This window comes from Aulonocara sp. 'chitande type north' Nkhata Bay, linkage group LG3, assembly GCF_057382095.1.
Source record: "Aulonocara sp. 'chitande type north' Nkhata Bay isolate Kocher_YH1m ecotype deep benthic linkage group LG3, A_spYH_male_GT1.1, whole genome shotgun sequence".
In the NCBI taxonomy this organism is placed as follows: Eukaryota; Metazoa; Chordata; class Actinopteri; order Cichliformes; family Cichlidae; genus Aulonocara; species Aulonocara sp. 'chitande type north' Nkhata Bay.
In genome coordinates this window covers 22,509,038-22,525,979 of record NC_141346.1, presented here as the reverse complement: position 1 = coordinate 22,525,979, position 16,942 = coordinate 22,509,038, and the positions used below count along the sequence as shown (strand labels likewise).

Below are 16,942 nucleotides of genomic sequence, written 5' to 3'. Positions count from 1 at the left end.
AATTATTCAAATTTAACTTATAACTTATAATATAAATATGATATAAATATGTTATAATATAATACAAACGTAACTTAAATTAATTATTTAAATAAAACTGATTCTGAGTCCAGTTCAGCCTTTGACTCCCTCATATTGGGTTCACAACTCTTCCTGCTAAACACAGCATAAGATGACAAGTTTGCATTGAAATGCGTGTCTTCACTATAAAGCATTGTTTTTATCTTCTGCAGTAGAAGATTAAAACAATCGTCTATATGTATCAGAAAACACCAACTTTTATGTATGTATTCAAATAATTCTGACATTGCTTGAAATAGTTATGTGGATCTCTTTTTCGCTGCTTCCAGCTTCAGTTTAAAACTGGCTTCATCACAAAATGTAGAGTAACTGTTTGATTAAATAAATAAAAAAGCAGAAGAATAATGAATCCATTGCTGCTCTAATCCAAGCACAAGATGAAGGTTAAATAACTACAAGTTTCACTGAAGGCAGCATCAGGCTGTCTTTGTGTCAGATGACCAACCACAACCTCACCTCTGGTTCTCTGAAAACTATTTAGAGTTCTTTCAAATTAGTCACACAAAGAGAGTCTGTTGGTCTGCAGCAAGACATCATGGAGGTCAGAGCTCTCTGCATCAGACTGTGTGAGTACTGTCTCCATTTATACATTAAAGCTAAACTATAAAGACTTTGGTAATGTGAAAATGTTGTATATTTAAAGCTATCATAGTGAGGACCCTTTTGGTGGCACATTAGAGATGTAACAAATACCATTTTTAGCTGATAGATTCAACAAGTTTTAAAAATGAATATACTGATTTTTATCTGTGTTTTTGGCTTATCAGTGATGATCATCGCGGTCCTGCTCTGCTCACATTCTCAGAAAGCCGGTGAGTATAATCTGTTTCTCATTGGTATGACCATTAATTTTATTTTTTAGTTCGAAGCAGTAGGCAGTTTAAAAGAAGTAAAAAAGGATGTGCCAGTTTAGCTCAGAGTACAGTGTCACAGGCTGGCGTCCAACTTTTGGCCCTGTACTGCATCTCTTGTCGTTCTTCCCCCTAATTCTGGGTTTAATCACTGGGAAAGTTCTCATAGCGGATTACCCAGTTATGATGAGGATTTTATTTACTGTTATGCTTTCCATTTTGTTTTATTGTAAGAGTAACTCCAGAAGTTTTTGAATTCATCAGTAAACTGCACCTGTCTCTTTTTCTTCATCTAGATGCAGTTTCTCTTCATATCCTTCCAAACAGACTACAGTTCTTTGAATATGAGGCAGTGACCTTTTACTGTGAAGGTTTTTTTTATTGTGACGTTGTGCATAATGTCAAAGGGAAAATAAAAACATGTCCCAAAACTAACAAGAGAACACCGACAGGATCATCCTGCACCATCACAAATGTTTATCGTGATGACAGTGGGGAGTACTGGCATGAGACTAAAGGAGTGATCAGAAGCAACAGTATCAACATCTCTGTCACTGGTATGTTTGCAGTGAGACAATATTTTGTGATTCATTTTAATTACATGTAATATCAACTTAATATCAGACTCATGTTACTTAGCTGGTTCTGTGATCCTGGAGATCCCTGCTGTTCCTGTGATGGAGGGAGAAACTGTGACCCTGGGCTGCAGAAACAAGACAACTTCCTTCAACTTCACAACTGATTTCTATAAAGATGGACTCCACATCAGCACCAACTCCACACAAAACATGACCATCCACAGAGTTTCAAAGTCTGATGAAGGATATTACAAGTGCAGCATCTCAGGAGCTGGAGAATCACCAGAGACCTGGCTCAGTACCACAGGTGAGACAATGAAGAGGTCTTTTTTTCTCCCTTTTAATGCCAGTCGTATTACAACTGTAATATGTGAGTAATGTGTCAGCTATAAAGAAACTTAAGTTGTTTCTATTCTGTCAGACAAAATCAGCAGAAATTGTAGTCTAACTCTATTCTCATCACTCCTGTCTCCTGCTTTGTGTGATTAAAAACTGTTTCATTACTAAATAATTTACTATATTTTTGTCACACAAAATTGTTACACAATTTTTCTTCCCTAGTTAAGCCTTTAACAGTTTGGCAGTCTATGGGGATTAACTAACTTTGTCCTCTAGTGGACATCGGAGGAACTGCATCTCTGGCAACTTCTCAGCCCTTGAATTTAATTAAATGTAGATCCAAGATAAATAACCAAGGTGACCACATATAGTTAATTAATTTCTATCATCTCTCCAGTCGATCACTTGAAAACTCATCACACAAACACTGAGATAAACCCCTTCTCAGAGGCCAGCTGTCATATCTACCTCGTCTTACGGACCGTGTTCACCATGGCGATGGTGGCTCTGCTGCTGGTGGTGGTGGGACTTCTTAACTCTGGGAAATTCAGAGCCGCAAAAACTAACTCAAGTTCAGTCTCATGTAAATGTAAATGTCATGTTACTGCAAGCAGTGAATGATTACAAGTAGCACAAATAGACAATAGAAAGCTGTACCTCATTACTTTACTTTACCTCACGCTCTATTTGATGCATCATGTGCTGTGACTGCTTAGACACAGAGTGGTTAGGACTGTTTTTTATAGGGCTTTTTTTTTTTTTTTTTTTGGCAGTGGTCAAAAATGTCTCTGCAAGACATGCACAATTGTGTGCATGTGATGTGTCTCTGCATCAAACTTTCATTTTCATTATCAAACTAAAATGTAGAGATTGTTACATTTATTGTTGTTAAAATGCTGTGATGTTTTAAATGTTGGTGACACCTCAGAGCCAGACCATGTGAAGTCGGGGTCGTGTGGGTAGTGCCGCACTCCCTATGTTAAAAAAAAGACAACACAGTACATTTTGCAAAAGGCAAAATACAAAAAACAACACAAAAAGGAAAACAATTACAATTTAAAAATGTCATTATTGAGGAAATGCGTGATAAGTAATAAGTATTCATTATCCAATTTATATTGATGCAGAGACTCATACCTCTCACTGATGAATGTAGTTATAGACATTTTGAACACTGATCAATTTCCCAATTTCCCCTCATGAAGAAATTATTACCATTTAAGCAACATTTGGAGTATTATAACCATGTACCTGGATGATGGTGATACGTTGGCCTAATATGAACCTCTGTAATATTTTGGTGTCTGTAATTGAGCTATTTGTATATATTAGAGCTATATTTTGTAAACTTTATAATGTATTGCAATATTTAATTAGTTCACTATGTTACTGTTAATGTCTTGGAGCAACTGTAAACCACATAGGGATAATTAAAATATTATAATTCTGGTTCTATTTTATTGCCAGCCATTCACACAAACACTGTTTTTGTATCTAACATTCATACTCTGATGAACACAGACCAAGTCAAGCATCAGTATCTTTCCCAAGGATGAAGTCACCTCACTGACTGCTACATAGAGATTGGAATAAAGAAGAGTTGTCCATTTCCTTGTTTACTTACTGATTCCATTTATCAGTTCAACTTGCACTTGCACTACAATCAGCTGATTTTAGTTCATATCCCAGAGAGAAAAATAGTGGCACTTTTTACTACTATTATATGTATTATTACTTTTTTATTGCAAAAAGGGCAAGAGCGTAATGGTGAAGTGACAACTGGACAAAAAACTGCATTATGCAGTATGTTAACACAACTTGGTTCTTTGCAACAATCTATAAAGGCAGCATGCTAATGCTAAGCTAGCCAAGAAACAAAAGTGATACTAAAGCTGAGTGAATGCCTACCCCAGTCCAGCAGCCAGACTGTGAACTTAAGCAAGTAAAAAATGGATGGGCAGCCAGGCTCCAGTTTCCATTTCCACCTGTTCTTGGTTCTGAAACCGAATGATTGTGGTGATCACTTTGTGCTGGTTTTCATCTTTGCTTTGTACTACCGGCTTTGTGTTCATAACTAAATACCAAAGACAAATAACATATCTGTGTCCTCATTAGGATAGGGATTTGTGTCGTAGCCTATAAGTTTATATTGTTAAATAGTAATTATGAGATGGTGTGTTTCAGGTTATTTTACAGACAAATGCAAAAGCAATTTAACAAGTTGTATACTGAGTTACATTCTCCTGGAAGTTAGATATTCACTAATGCACCACATTGCTTTTAAGAAAAGTGTTTTAAATGTGTAATATTACATTTTTTTTGAGTAATAGCTCCAACACTGATCGCAAAAAAAAAGATGTGAAATACCTCCAACATACACAGCCATCTAACCATACAGCAGGTAATTCATTTGCAAATGTAATGTCTTCCACATGCTGCTTAGTGATGGTGGTGACTGTCAAAGTGGAGCCAATGAGAATCGATAAGAAAATGGATAAGTGATATTGATAATGGAATTGAATCTGCAAAACTTTAGCAGTGGCTGCTGCTGCGAGATTGATCAACTTTAGACCAGACAACAAACTACGGAGGCTCCGGAAAAGTGCAATCAAACGATGAGTTTTATTATCACAGGAGAACAACCAACCGTCAGCATACGGAATGGGTTGCTCTGACAAGAATACATTGGGTTCTGGTTTTATAGGACAAAATATCACACCTACGTCAATACAGTTCAAAAATACATGGTGACAGACGGGCAAAAGTTCAACCCGTGCAGACAAGGGTACATCACATATACTTTTAATAACTATAAACTGACATATAACTTCTCCTTTCTTCATTACTTGCCTTTTAAGGTAATAACTTCAGGTCTTAGCATCTCTGAGAGCTAATAATTGGACCCTCGTCATTAATCACTAAGTAGAGTACTTTTGCAGCCAGTCTCAAACTGAAGTAGAAGACGCTTAGGCCTTCACTCAAACCTGCTACTAGATTAATATGTGTATTGTAAGCGTGCATGCAATTAACCTGCTATGTTCTCATCTCCCCTCAGCATGTATCATCTGGACACTCTCACCAGTGAAGCTTAAAACCTTCTAGAATGGAACATCAACTCTAACCAAGCACATTTATGCATTGTGTATAAAATGAACTCAACCTGTAAAAATAGAAAGGTCAATGTGATGACAGACATATTCAATGCAATATAAACCCTGTAGGAAATATTACTGATAAATGATACTGTGAAACATGTTATTAATACATTCTTCATAAGGCAAATTATATGGTATCAATAAAAGAATCTCTGAATCCCAACACTGCCTTGCTATAGACCATAGTTGCCAACAATAATGTGCAATGATTAATACAAATATATAACTCTAGGTGAAACACTTTAATATGCTGATGTGCTGAATGATGATTAAAAAAAAAATAAAAAGCTAAAAAAATGATTGATATATTTGCAGCTGGTCCTAAAGATGATTTCTTATATGCACATCTGGTTATTATTCTTCATCATAGTCAAAATTGTACTCAGGGTCAACAAGCATGTAGTGTTTTTCTGCCTGATGAAAGTGAATGCTGCAATGTTCATGATTTACTGCAGGTGGCAGAGATGGATTGAAATGAACACATGCTGCCATCAATGCAAAGGGACCCACTGCAGGGCTCTAGACTAACTTTTTGCCATGGGCGTACCGGTACGCCTAACTTTAAAAAGTTAGGCGTACTGGCACAAAAGTTAGGCGCACACAAATTTTATAATAATTTATATAATATGTGTTTTTCTGGATACACTGTGCTTTTTCAGCATTCAAAGATTGATGACACCGTGTCAGAGCACTGGCTATGAATTTCAGAAGGATCAGGCCTTAACTTAACAGAAAAGTTAGCAATAGTTCTTTTCCTATTACAGCTACATCCACTTCTGTCGTGCCTAGGCTGCTCACTAGGGCTGGGTATCATCACTGATTTCTATAATCCATTCGATTCCGGTTTTCAAAGTCCCGATTCGATTCAACTTAGCCTCAGACAGTCAGAAATATTATAATTCTGATCATTTATCAGTACTGACTTCATCAGAATTGTGAACATCACAGCAGATGCCTTTGTGTGAAAGTAACTGAGAATAAAACACAGAAAAACATGAAGGAGATTTTCCTGGTCTGGCTTTTTATAGCAGATAACCTTAAAAATATTCTACAATGTTCTGCATATAAAGTTAAAATTTCTTCAGTATTGAACAACAGAAAAAATAGGCTTTCTTGTCCGAGGTCATTTAAGTGAAAAAAAGAAAAGAAAAAGACAGCAGCCGACAGCGCTGTAAACAACGGTAGACTGGTGGGTAATAAGCGAATGAATACAGAAAACAGAGATTGGAGACGGGAAACTGTTCTTGAAGTACAGAGAGAGAGCTAGCTGTGCATGAAGTGTGATTTTAATAGTCGTGGAAGCAAAACAGCAAAATTCATGACGACATTGATCAAATGTGAAGTGCAGTTTGCTGCTTCTTTTGCTGCTGGTTCGGTGAACTTTGGTTGGAGAGACAAAACCTGCAGCTCAGAATCAGCACAAAAAGACGTAATCACAGCGCGGACCGGACGCATCAGGATCGCTAAGCTCTGACAGCGTGTCCGTCTACGGGCCGTCGGGTGAGAAAGCCGAGAAAGACAAAGTTGATTCTGATGCGTCGGGTCCGTCCTGTGTTTACGTCTTTGTGTGGAATCCGTGTACCTGCTCTCATTTGCTGTTTGGTTGTTGTTGAAATGGTTTTGTGAGCTTTACTCTGAGAATCTGGCGTTTCTGGCAAAACACAGTTATATTTAAAAGTCGATTCAGGATTTAATGAATTGATATCGCTTTATTCAAGCTACTCACCTCCCACTTCCACCTGCACTTTCAACTGGACCACGGCCAATCAGAGAGGTCCCGCCCCTGACTATCTCTGATTGGTTTAGTCCATGATAGGGGCAAAATGTGTGTCTGTTGTTGACCACAGGGAAGGTTGCAGATTTTTTTTTTTTTTTTTGCTAGCCGAACAGTTGGTCGCACAGGTGCAACCAAATATTTTTTTTTAGTCGCACCACTGAAAAATTTGGTCGCATTTGCGACCAAATTTTTTATGGCCTTCCTTGTCCTCCAGGTGCAGATCTGCCTTTGTCTATCAAGTGTATTTTCATTCCTCCTCTAAAGTGGGTGTGTCCATTCACCTTCCAGCTGACACAGCTGTCCTGAGACCTGTACAAGAGGAGTTTGACTTATCCGTGTAACTTCAGGGTTCTCCTCGAGTGTTTCTGTGTTACAAAGATGGTTCAGTTTTTACTGGTGTAAATCACTTCAGGAACTTAAAACTGCGTTTCTTGTTTGTGTATTAATTTTGTGATTTAGAAAAATATAATACTAGCCTATATAGTATACTTGATTCTAATCTGTTGCATGGTCTCTTTTACTTTAGTGCTATTTTAGCTACTAGAACATAGAACACACAGCAAGTGTACCTGTTCTATCTACAAAATTAATGTTGCTTTGATCTGCAACAAACTTAAGCAATTTCCACCTCACCATCCGATTATGTCTCTGATGCTTCTTGTGTGGAAGAAAACTGCCTTTGTGATTGATCAGATGCTGCCAACACCACCACTGTCATGTGTTTCCACATCCCAGATCTGCTGCCTGAGCAAGTTAATATCACGGTAAATCATGTAATAGATATGCTGTTCCACTGTGTGGTTGTCACACTTTGTAAGGAAGCTTCAGTACCAGCAACGGACAATATTTTATTTCAAGCCAACATGAAAACAAACATTTAAAGAGACACTACTAACACATTTACATCTAGGTTAATAATATTCTGGCATTGAATGGCTGAAATGTAATTCTTACCATCCTTAGTAAGTAACGACTTGTTGGTTTTAAACATATTATCTCCTCCTGCTGGTACTGTAACTTCGTATCCATTTCACACTTAGGAGAGGCAAAGTGTGACGTCCACCTGAGCCAGATACTTCAGGAATCAGCCTGCTTAATATGCATCTGCAATTCTACTGGAGAGCTGAGAGAGTTTTAGAGTTCTGAGCCTTCTGAGAGACTAGAGATTTATCTGTGAAACTAATTAGACAGTCATTTAGATTTAGACCTGATAAAGAAACTTTTGATTAGCTTACCTGAGAGTTGAGTTCTGGGAATCTAGTTACTCTGTACCCTGTAAAATACTCCAGACGTCATGGAGGTCAGAGCCCTCTGCATCAAACTCACGGAGTACTTTCTTCTTTCCCAGATTAAAACTAAAATATAAGGAATCTGTTTAAGTTAGTAACGTTTTTAAATTACTGTGTTGTTTTAAAAGTTTTATGTCGAGGAATCATAACAAATGCACAATGCCAAATAACAAATACATTTATCAGTAGCTTTAAAGTTTAGCACTTTTTTGTCTTTTCAGTGATGAGTGTGATGATCCTGTTGTGCACACGATCAGAGTTGGTAAGTACTGGCTAGTTAAACTGCTTGAACATCATTTCATGCAATTTGAGATTTATTATTTTACCCTGTGATTTCATTTAGTTTGCTCTCCCATTTCAGTTATTAAAAAAAATACAAAAAAATAAAGTGAATCTTTATTTTGACTCAGATGCAGTTTTTGTGTTTTTCAAAACAGATCACAGTTCCTTGATTATGAGCCAATAACTTTTCACTGTGAGGGCTTCTCTTATTATAATGTTTTACATAAGTTGATCCAAGTTAATTCAAAATGCTGCAGCAAGAGTACTGACGGGGACTAGAAAGAAAGAGCATATTTCTCCTGTATTGGCTTCCCTTCATTGGCTCATTGTTAAATCCAGAATTTTATTCAAAATCCTGCTCCTCACATACAAGGTCTTAAATAAGCAGGACCTATTTTATTTTAATGAATCAAAAGTAGAATGGAACGGCAGAGCCTTCAATTTTCAGGCTCCTCTTTTGTGGAACATACACTATCTCTACTTTTAAGATTAAGCTTCAAACCTTTAAGCTTCAAACTTTAAACCTTTTTGCAATGGCATATAGTTAGGGCTGGATCAGATGAAGTATCTTCATCAAAGGCATGCATTTATTTCTTCATTAAAAGTTAATGTTGTGAAATTTCCATCCATCTTTTTCCACTTACTCAGGGCAAAGTCGCGGTGGCAGCATTCTAAACAGACAAGGCCAGACCTCCCAGCCACCTCCTCCAGCTTGTCCAGGGGAACACCAAGGCGTTCCCAGACTAGCCAAGAGATATAATCTCTCCAGCATGTACTGGGTCTGCCCCAACTGGGTCTGTGAGAAATGCCAGAAACACCTCACCCAGGAGGCATCCTCATCCTTATCACATCCCCAAACCACCTAACCTGCTTTGACTCTAGTCTGACCTCTCCCTCTCTAAGGCAGAGGCCAGCCACCTTTCGGAGAAAGCTCATTTCCGTCATATATATCCTTTATGCTGGCTTCTACACATACACGAGAGACACAAGAGTTCATTTTTACTGCTTTTTACTGTGATCCTCTTAACATACACAGGTACACCGTACAACTGGTGAACACAAATGTCCAATGCATTATATTTCAACATTAAAACATATGACAATATAAAATTCCGAAAATATAAACAAACACACCAGTGGACAAACTGGTGTGTTTGGAAACTTATTATTTCTTCCTTAGCTTGATAATCACACGGCTAGACAGCCACCATGAGCAGCTTGTCTGACCTTTTTTCTAAATAGAAGTGACTTCTGCCCTTACCTTAAACTTACCTAAATCAATTATTTTGCATGTGTCAAATTAACAGTATACTAATCCTGTATACAAATAGGAACATTTTAAACATGTTTAACATAAAAATAAAAACATAAAATAAAATGCATTAATGGCATTAGCATTACAAGAGCTCTGCCTGGTGTACCTGCCTGGTACAACTCCAACATCATTGTGAAGTTTGCGGATGACACTACAGTGGTGGGTCTTATCACCAACGGTGATGAGACGTCTTACAGGGAGGAGGTCAGTGCCCTGACCCACTGGTGTCAAGACAACCATCTCACCCTCAACGTCGCAAAGACAAAGGAGTTGATAGTGGACTTCCGGAGGTGCAGAGAAGTACACACCCCCATCACCATCAACGGCGCTGCTGTGGAGAGAGTGAGCAGCTTCCGGTTCCTTGGAGTACATCTGGCTGAGGATCTTACGTGGTCAGTACACATAAACAAAACAGTGAAGAAGGCGCAGCAGCGCCTCTTCTTTCTCAGGAGACTGAAAAGATTCGGCATGAGCCCCCGCATCCTCAGGTCCTTCTATCACTGTGCCATTGAGAGCATCCTCACTGGATGCATCACCACCTGGTATGGCAACAGCACCGCCTACAACTGCAAAGCTCTCCAGCGAGTAGTGCGGTGCTCTGAACGGATAATTGGAGGTGAGCTTCCCTCCCTCCAAGACATCTACAGGAAGCGCTGCCTGAGGAAAGCGGGGAGGATCATCAAGGACTCCAGTCACCCCAGCCATAAACTGTTCAGACTGCTTCCATCAGGAAGGAGGTTCTGCAGCATCCGGTCCCGTACCAGCAGACTGAGAGACAGCTTTTTCCATCAGGCCATCAGACTGCTGAACACTTCATAGACACCTCAGCTTCACTACTGGAACTTCAACATTATGCACTCCACACTGTATATAAATGCCACTTGTTTTGCACATATTCAACTCTGTATATTTTTATATATTTTATTATTATTTTTTTTTACTATTTAATTTGTAAAAATGTGTATACACACACACACACACACACACACACACACACACGTAGGAAAATATTTAGTATACACATCCAGAAATGCATACACTATTATATATTGTACATATATTTATTAGTTTCAGATTAGCCATTCTTGTATTTTGCTCGTTTGTGTTGTTGTGTTTGCACATCTCTGTTGCTTGTGGGGCTCGCACACAAGAATTTCACTCGCATGTGCTGTGCCAGTGTGCCTGCACATGTGATGTGACAATAAAAGTGATTTGCTTTGATTTGGTGGTGAAACACTAGCATTTCAACAGCTGTTACATCCTTGATCTATTGTTTTCAGTCACTACCCAAAGCTCATAACCTTAGATAAGTGTGGAGCTTTAGATTAGACTGGTTAATGTAATAACAATGTAGTAACCTAATTAAATACAGTTGTTCCAATTTAAAAGCAGTGCAGCTGGATTTGATGTGCTTGTGTATAATTTATTGTAGTTCATGTGTATTTAATCATCTGCTTTCAGTTTCATTTGCTTTGTCCTTGTACACATATATGAATGCTTTTAAAAGAAAAAAGCTCCTGCAGCTTTCAAATGCACCTAGTGTGGTCAACCACTACTCGGAAGGTGTCATATTACTTTCTCAAAACAGAAGAACCAAGTTTGTGGTCAGCAATGAAGTAAACCTGTTTGAGACTGAACATGTCTTTGGCTGAATTGTGGTCTAGTACCCAGACATAATAAGTGATGTTTTGTTTCATGCTGCAGCAGAAGCTATTTAATAAAGCTATAGCGATATTAACTATCCTGTGACGAAAAATAGCTTCAATGACTTTGGTAATTCCTTGAGTGGGCTGAGTACCCCTGGAAGATGTTTCAAATGTTCACTACTTCTGTGACATATCTCAGCACAGTTCACCCAACTGTGCACAGGAAACATGAACCAGTCTACAAGCTGCATCAAACACAGCATTAGTCTGAATGGGTTTTTTGTTCCGCCCACTGACAGTGAACTGAAACAGTGAGGGTTGACTTAACACAAAAGCAACTGAGCTTCTTTGGAAACTGTAAAACTATATTATTTCATTGCCTAAAGTCATAAAAATATTCAATTTATATTAAAATTGTTTTAATAGATGCCCTCTGAAAACTGATTTTATATGTCAGTCTTCAGTCTGCGGCAAGGAGACATGGAGATCAGAGCTCTCTGCATCATACTGTGTGAGTACTTTCTCTTTTTTCTACATTACTATAAATGCTAAGTTAATAATTCTATAAAAAAATATGACTTTGTTTTTGTTTCTTTTTACTTTAAGACAAAAGCATTTTTGTGACAATGAATTTATTAGTAGCTGTAGGATTCAACATGTATCTTAGTAAATCTTTATCTCTCTTCAGTGATGACCATCATGACTCTGATGGGTGTACAGGGTCAGAAAGTTGGTGAGTACCAGCTGTTTGCTCATCTATGTGAAAAATATTTAAGATTTCGGAGGAGACAGCAATTTAGTCAAAAAAGTAGGAAACAGCACAACTTGTTCTTTTGTGAACCTCTTCTGCTCTCTGTTCTTGGTTCATCATCACAGGAATTGCAGGTTTTTTAATTTACTCTTTTTATTCTTTCTTTGCTTAAATCTAGCACATGTAAAATTATAATATTATGTTATGCCATGTTAGACCCCTAATTAAAGGTTGTGAATTATTATGTAGTTTTAGTTGGCATTATTCTCCTGAATTAGAAGAAGGTGATAACTATTGCATTAGTTAAACTGATTTGCATTACATTAGACTGCTGATTTATTGTGGATGAATGATATTGTTTTATGATGTTATAAGAAATACTGTTTGCAGAAAGTTATTGCCTTATTTGTCTGATTAGAAGAGAACAGAACATGCTGGAGTTTTCTGCCCCATCTCAGCAGGAGTAGATAAACGGGGAGCTAAGGTCGTAGCTTAGGCGCCGTGTGAGAGAAAGCATGTGAATGTTTAGGCTTTTATGATAAGGTGGAGGCACCAGAGGCTATAAGAGTTTGATCAATGCTCCACCATTTTGAGAACTGAGGCTGTCTGCATACAGTGTCCATCTCCCACGCGTGTGACTATTAAAATCATCGTTTGACTTAACCTGGCCGGACCAGTGTTGTTATTGTGGTTTTTTCTCGTCTCCATCCCCAATTTTGAACTCATAACACACACCAGTTTCAGTAGTAAAACTTTAAACTAAAGTTTTCCTTTTTCTTTGTTTCAGATGCAGTTTCTCTTCATATTTATCCAAACAGATTGCAGTTCTTTGAATATAATGCAGTGACATTTTACTGTGAAGGAGTCGATTATTGTGAAGTTATGCATAAATTCAAAGGGAAAATAAAATCATGTAACAAAACAAATGAGAGAACACCAACAGGATCATCCTGCAAGATTAAAACTACTTATACAGACGACAGTGGAGAGTACTGGTATGAAACTGAAGGAGGGACGAGAAGCAACAGCATCAACATCTCTGTCACTGGTACTTTTGCAGAAATAATATTTAATGAATCATTTTAAGTTAATATAAAATAAATATTAAATACTTGTTGTTTCAGAGGGTTCTGTTATCCTGGAGAGTCCTGCTGTTCCTGTGTTAATGGAAGAAACTGTGACTCTGAGCTGCAGAAACAAAATTGCATCCTTCAACTTCACAGCTGATTTCTATAAAGATGGACGTCACATAATTGGTAGCTCCACAGGAAACATGACCATCCAGAGAGTTTCCAAGTCAGATGAAGGGCTTTACAACTGTCGCATCTCAGGAGTTGGAGAATCACCAGAGAGCTGGCTGAAAGTCACAGGTGAGACACTGAGCTATAGTATATACATAGATGCCATATGAATTACTGCCCATGTTCTTTTTAGTAGATGTAACACTGTCGGCTAGATTAAAAAAAATAACTGGGTCAAGTCAAAGTTCGAAAAACATGTTTAGTGTCATCTTCCGTCTGTATGGAATGTGACCTCATGTGGTTGGTCGACCGGTTGCTGCTAATAGGGACAGAATTGATAACTCAGAAGAAAATAGCAACACTAAAACAAAAACTCAGTTCAACTTCAACTTTCATTCCTGGCTGCAACAATGACTTTTACATTAAGAAACTGTCTATTTTCACTCTGTCTCTTTAGCAGTAATGGACTCTTCATTACTTGGCTAGCTGCACTGAAACAGAAAAGTACAGTTGTTAGCTGTAATGTTCGAAGCAAAGCATTTTTTTAAATGACTGTGTAGAGGACAGCCTGTTTGAGTCAGGTGGATCACCGGACACAGAACAGCATTTTTTGAAGTAAAACTTTAAACTAAAGTTTCCTTTTTTTTGTTTCAGATGCAGTTTTTCTTCATATTGTTCCAAACAGATTGCAGTTCTTTAAATACGAAACAGTAACATTTCACTGTGAAGGAGTTGTTTATTGTGAAGTTGTGCATAAATTCAAAGGGAAAATAAAACCATGTAACATAACTAACGAGAGAACACCAACAGGATCATCCTGCAAGATTAAAACAGTTTATACAGACAACAGTGGAGAGTACTGGTATGAGACTGGGGGAGGGACAAGAAGCAACAGTATTAATATGTTTGTCACTGGTACGTTTGCAGAAAGAATATTTAATGAGTCATTTAATTTAAAATGTATATAAAATAAATAACAAATGCATGCTGTTTCAGTTGGTTCTGTGATCCTGGAGAGTCCTGCTGTTCCTGTGTTAATGCAAGAAACTGTGACTCTGAGCTGCAGAAACAAAACAACTTCCTCCAACTTAGCCGCTGATTTCTACAAAAATGGACGTCTTATCCATAGAACCTCCACAGGAAGCATGACCATCCAGGAAGTTTCCAAGTCAGATGAAGGACTTTACAAGTGTCACATCTCAGGAGCTGGATTATCACCAGAGAGCTGGCTGAAAGTCACAGGTGAGACACAGATGTTTTAAGATAAGTATATGCCATATTGATTACTGCTGATGTTCTTTTTAGTAAAACTGTTATTTGTAGATTTAGATAACTAAACCTTCCCTGGCCATTTAGAACATTGTAGTGTAATTGGAAATAGTGATTTTAATGGATTTGGATGGTTTATTTTTTTCCTGTTACTTCATATTTTGAGTATTTTTTTTAACCATTGTTTACACTCTCAAAATGTAAATTCCACAACTAACCCAGACAGTCGCCAAGAGGGGAGAGACTCCTTCTCTGCTGCACCACCATGGATTATCGCCACCATTTTACTGACTGCTCTGTTGGTGGGGATAGTGGGACTGTATTATTTTGGCGAAGGTTACTGGGACAGAGGTAAAGAAAATAACATAATTATATTTTATGCATAACTTTCAAAAGTGTATGTATGTATGTATGTCAAAGCAGCAGCAAATTGGGTTAATAATAGGCCTACTACATAATTAATCTTCTTTATAATTGTCTCAGGATGCATTCTTCTGTAAGAAAAGAAGAAACAGAATACAATCATAAATTATGAGATTTGACAACTGCATCCAGACAAAGTAATAAGAGGAAGTCAAAGAAAGACAGAATCTGAGATTTTGAGATGATGTTACTGTATACATATCGTTCCTCTCACTTTGACTGTCTTTCTCCATCAGATGAAGATATTTTATATTCTACAGCCATTTACTACACGTTAGGCCTGGGTAACACTCAACCCAAAGGTGAGACTACTCGTTATTATTGATGCCTTATGTGCTCCATTTTGATAATATGTGATGGGTAGTAAATATAAAAGACAAGTCGTGATAGGAGAGCTAATGTTTCATAACTAAAATGTTCATACTTTTTTTGGAGCTACGAAAATAAGTTATTATTGGTGTGTAATGTGTACAAAAGCAAATGGTTGCCATTATGTTTTGACATGTTTTGTTTTCTGCCTTTTTGGGGGGAAGGTGGGTGGGGGGTCTATTTTTCCTGTATATCTTACAGGTTGCAGAAAGAGAGCTGACTGAAGACACAATCACATTTAATAGAGGAAAAAAAATTAGGTATCCCAAATTTTTCAGCAATGTTGGAGTTGTTATTTAAATAAGTATTCTATTACACATTACCTGTTACTTTTCTTAAGTAAGTAATTCAACACGTTATTTTATTACTCTCTGGAGAAATAAATTTGCCCAATACTTATTATGTAACTTTCTCTTTACTCTGTAAAATTGCCAAAAAAATGAAACACACAGTAAAAGGTCATATTTTGATGTCACATAATTAAATTTTTATGTAATAGATTTTAGTACAGCATTGTGTTACATAACTAAACACTGAAAAATCGAATGTGGTTATGCCAATGTGAATACTTTATAATGCATTATACCCAACACATATTGTTTTTGTAATTGATTAGTAAGTAATACATTGGCATCAGTTTTTGGTGTTCATGTCTATAATTGTTATAAAGTTCAAATGCTAATAAAAACATTATCTCTGTTATTTCAAAGTTAAATGTAAAGCGCATTGTTCAATTAGTGCTGTCCTTCTTGCATGTGCACTTGCTCATAAACAATTCAAGTGCATGAATGTGGTCAACTGCTAATCTGAAAGTGTCGCCTCTCTTTTTTTTTTTTCAAAAACATATGCACCAGGTTTGTGGTCATCAGTGAAATACACATGCAAAGTTTGATACTGAGCATGTCTTTAACTGAAATGTGGTCTAGTATCTAGGGCAAAAAGTGGTGTCTTATTTCATGCTGCAGCAACAGCTATAGCTCAGCAAAGCCACAGATAATGATCTGATGTTCTACATTGATTTGGTTAAACTGTGTCAGAGCAGAAGTCAAGAGCTGAGTTAGTGTTGGTGACTCTATGGTAACAAAGAAGATCATTTAATTTAGTTCTTGGGTTGCAGTGCTCAGCTCCTCTGGGTTTGGCCTCAGTGAGTACAGAATACAGTAGGTTGTATTTTGAGTGGCTAAATAAAGTCTAATAATATTACTACCTCCCTTCTCATTCTGTTCTCTGCAAAATAAGAAAGGTAATTTATTTTCAGAAGGTCAGAGTGGGTTATAATCATGAGGGTAGCTTTTTTTAATGGTTTTAAATGTAAGTACAAACCAAACTTCAACCATTTTCTAACACAGCGTGAAGCATGAAGTGTCTTTACATGTAGAGTGAGGGGTAGTACATTGTGGTTTACATGCACTCTTAAGGACAGACATTTTGTGTCTCTGGCTGCTTCTTTTTTATCCCTCACGGTGGGATTTGTTCTGTGGTTTGGTTTTCAACAAAAAGAAAGATCAAAGTGTGAGATGTTTGAGTTTCCATCTGAAGCAGAGGTTGCCACACTGCTTTCTGGTGTTGGCTTGCA

At 37.4% G+C, this 16,942-nt stretch overlaps 2 protein-coding genes across 2 annotated transcripts; both read left to right on the top strand.

Moving 5' to 3' along the window:
• The first annotated feature begins 604 nt into the window (after nucleotides 1-604).
• On the top strand, nucleotides 605-2,607 carry LOC147334591 (high affinity immunoglobulin epsilon receptor subunit alpha-like). The gene is made up of 5 exons (XM_086273541.1): nucleotides 605-647; nucleotides 849-893; nucleotides 1,229-1,489; nucleotides 1,572-1,808; nucleotides 2,265-2,607. The coding sequence occupies exons 1-5, from the start codon at nucleotides 617-619 to the stop codon at nucleotides 2,468-2,470; spliced, it is 780 nt and encodes a 259-aa protein (XP_086129667.1). The 5' UTR covers nucleotides 605-616; the 3' UTR covers nucleotides 2,471-2,607.
• A 9,171-nt stretch (nucleotides 2,608-11,778) lies between these two features.
• On the top strand, nucleotides 11,779-15,322 carry LOC147334590 (uncharacterized). Its single transcript, XM_086285960.1, has 6 exons — nucleotides 11,779-11,824; nucleotides 12,002-12,046; nucleotides 12,852-13,112; nucleotides 13,189-13,434; nucleotides 14,764-14,925; nucleotides 15,234-15,322. The coding sequence occupies exons 1-6, from the start codon at nucleotides 11,794-11,796 to the stop codon at nucleotides 15,320-15,322; spliced, it is 834 nt and encodes a 277-aa protein (XP_086142086.1). The 5' UTR covers nucleotides 11,779-11,793.
• Nucleotides 15,323-16,942: the final 1,620 nt, after the last annotated feature.

Excerpts from the sequence above, each read along its gene's own strand:
- LOC147334591 (XM_086273541.1), top strand. The coding sequence starts at position 617 with ATGGAGGTCAGAGCTCTCTGCATCAGACTGT. Across the intron at positions 894-1,228 it reads CTCACATTCTCAGAAAGCCG|ATGCAGTTTCTCTTCATATC; the intron begins GTGAGTATAATC and ends TTCTTCATCTAG. Across the intron at positions 1,490-1,571 it reads TATCAACATCTCTGTCACTG|CTGGTTCTGTGATCCTGGAG; the intron begins GTATGTTTGCAG and ends CATGTTACTTAG.
- LOC147334590 (XM_086285960.1), top strand. The coding sequence starts at position 11,794 with ATGGAGATCAGAGCTCTCTGCATCATACTGT. Across the intron at positions 13,435-14,763 it reads GAGCTGGCTGAAAGTCACAG|ACTCTCAAAATGTAAATTCC; the intron begins GTGAGACACTGA and ends ACCATTGTTTAC. Across the intron at positions 14,926-15,233 it reads CGAAGGTTACTGGGACAGAG|ATGAAGATATTTTATATTCT; the intron begins GTAAAGAAAATA and ends TTTCTCCATCAG.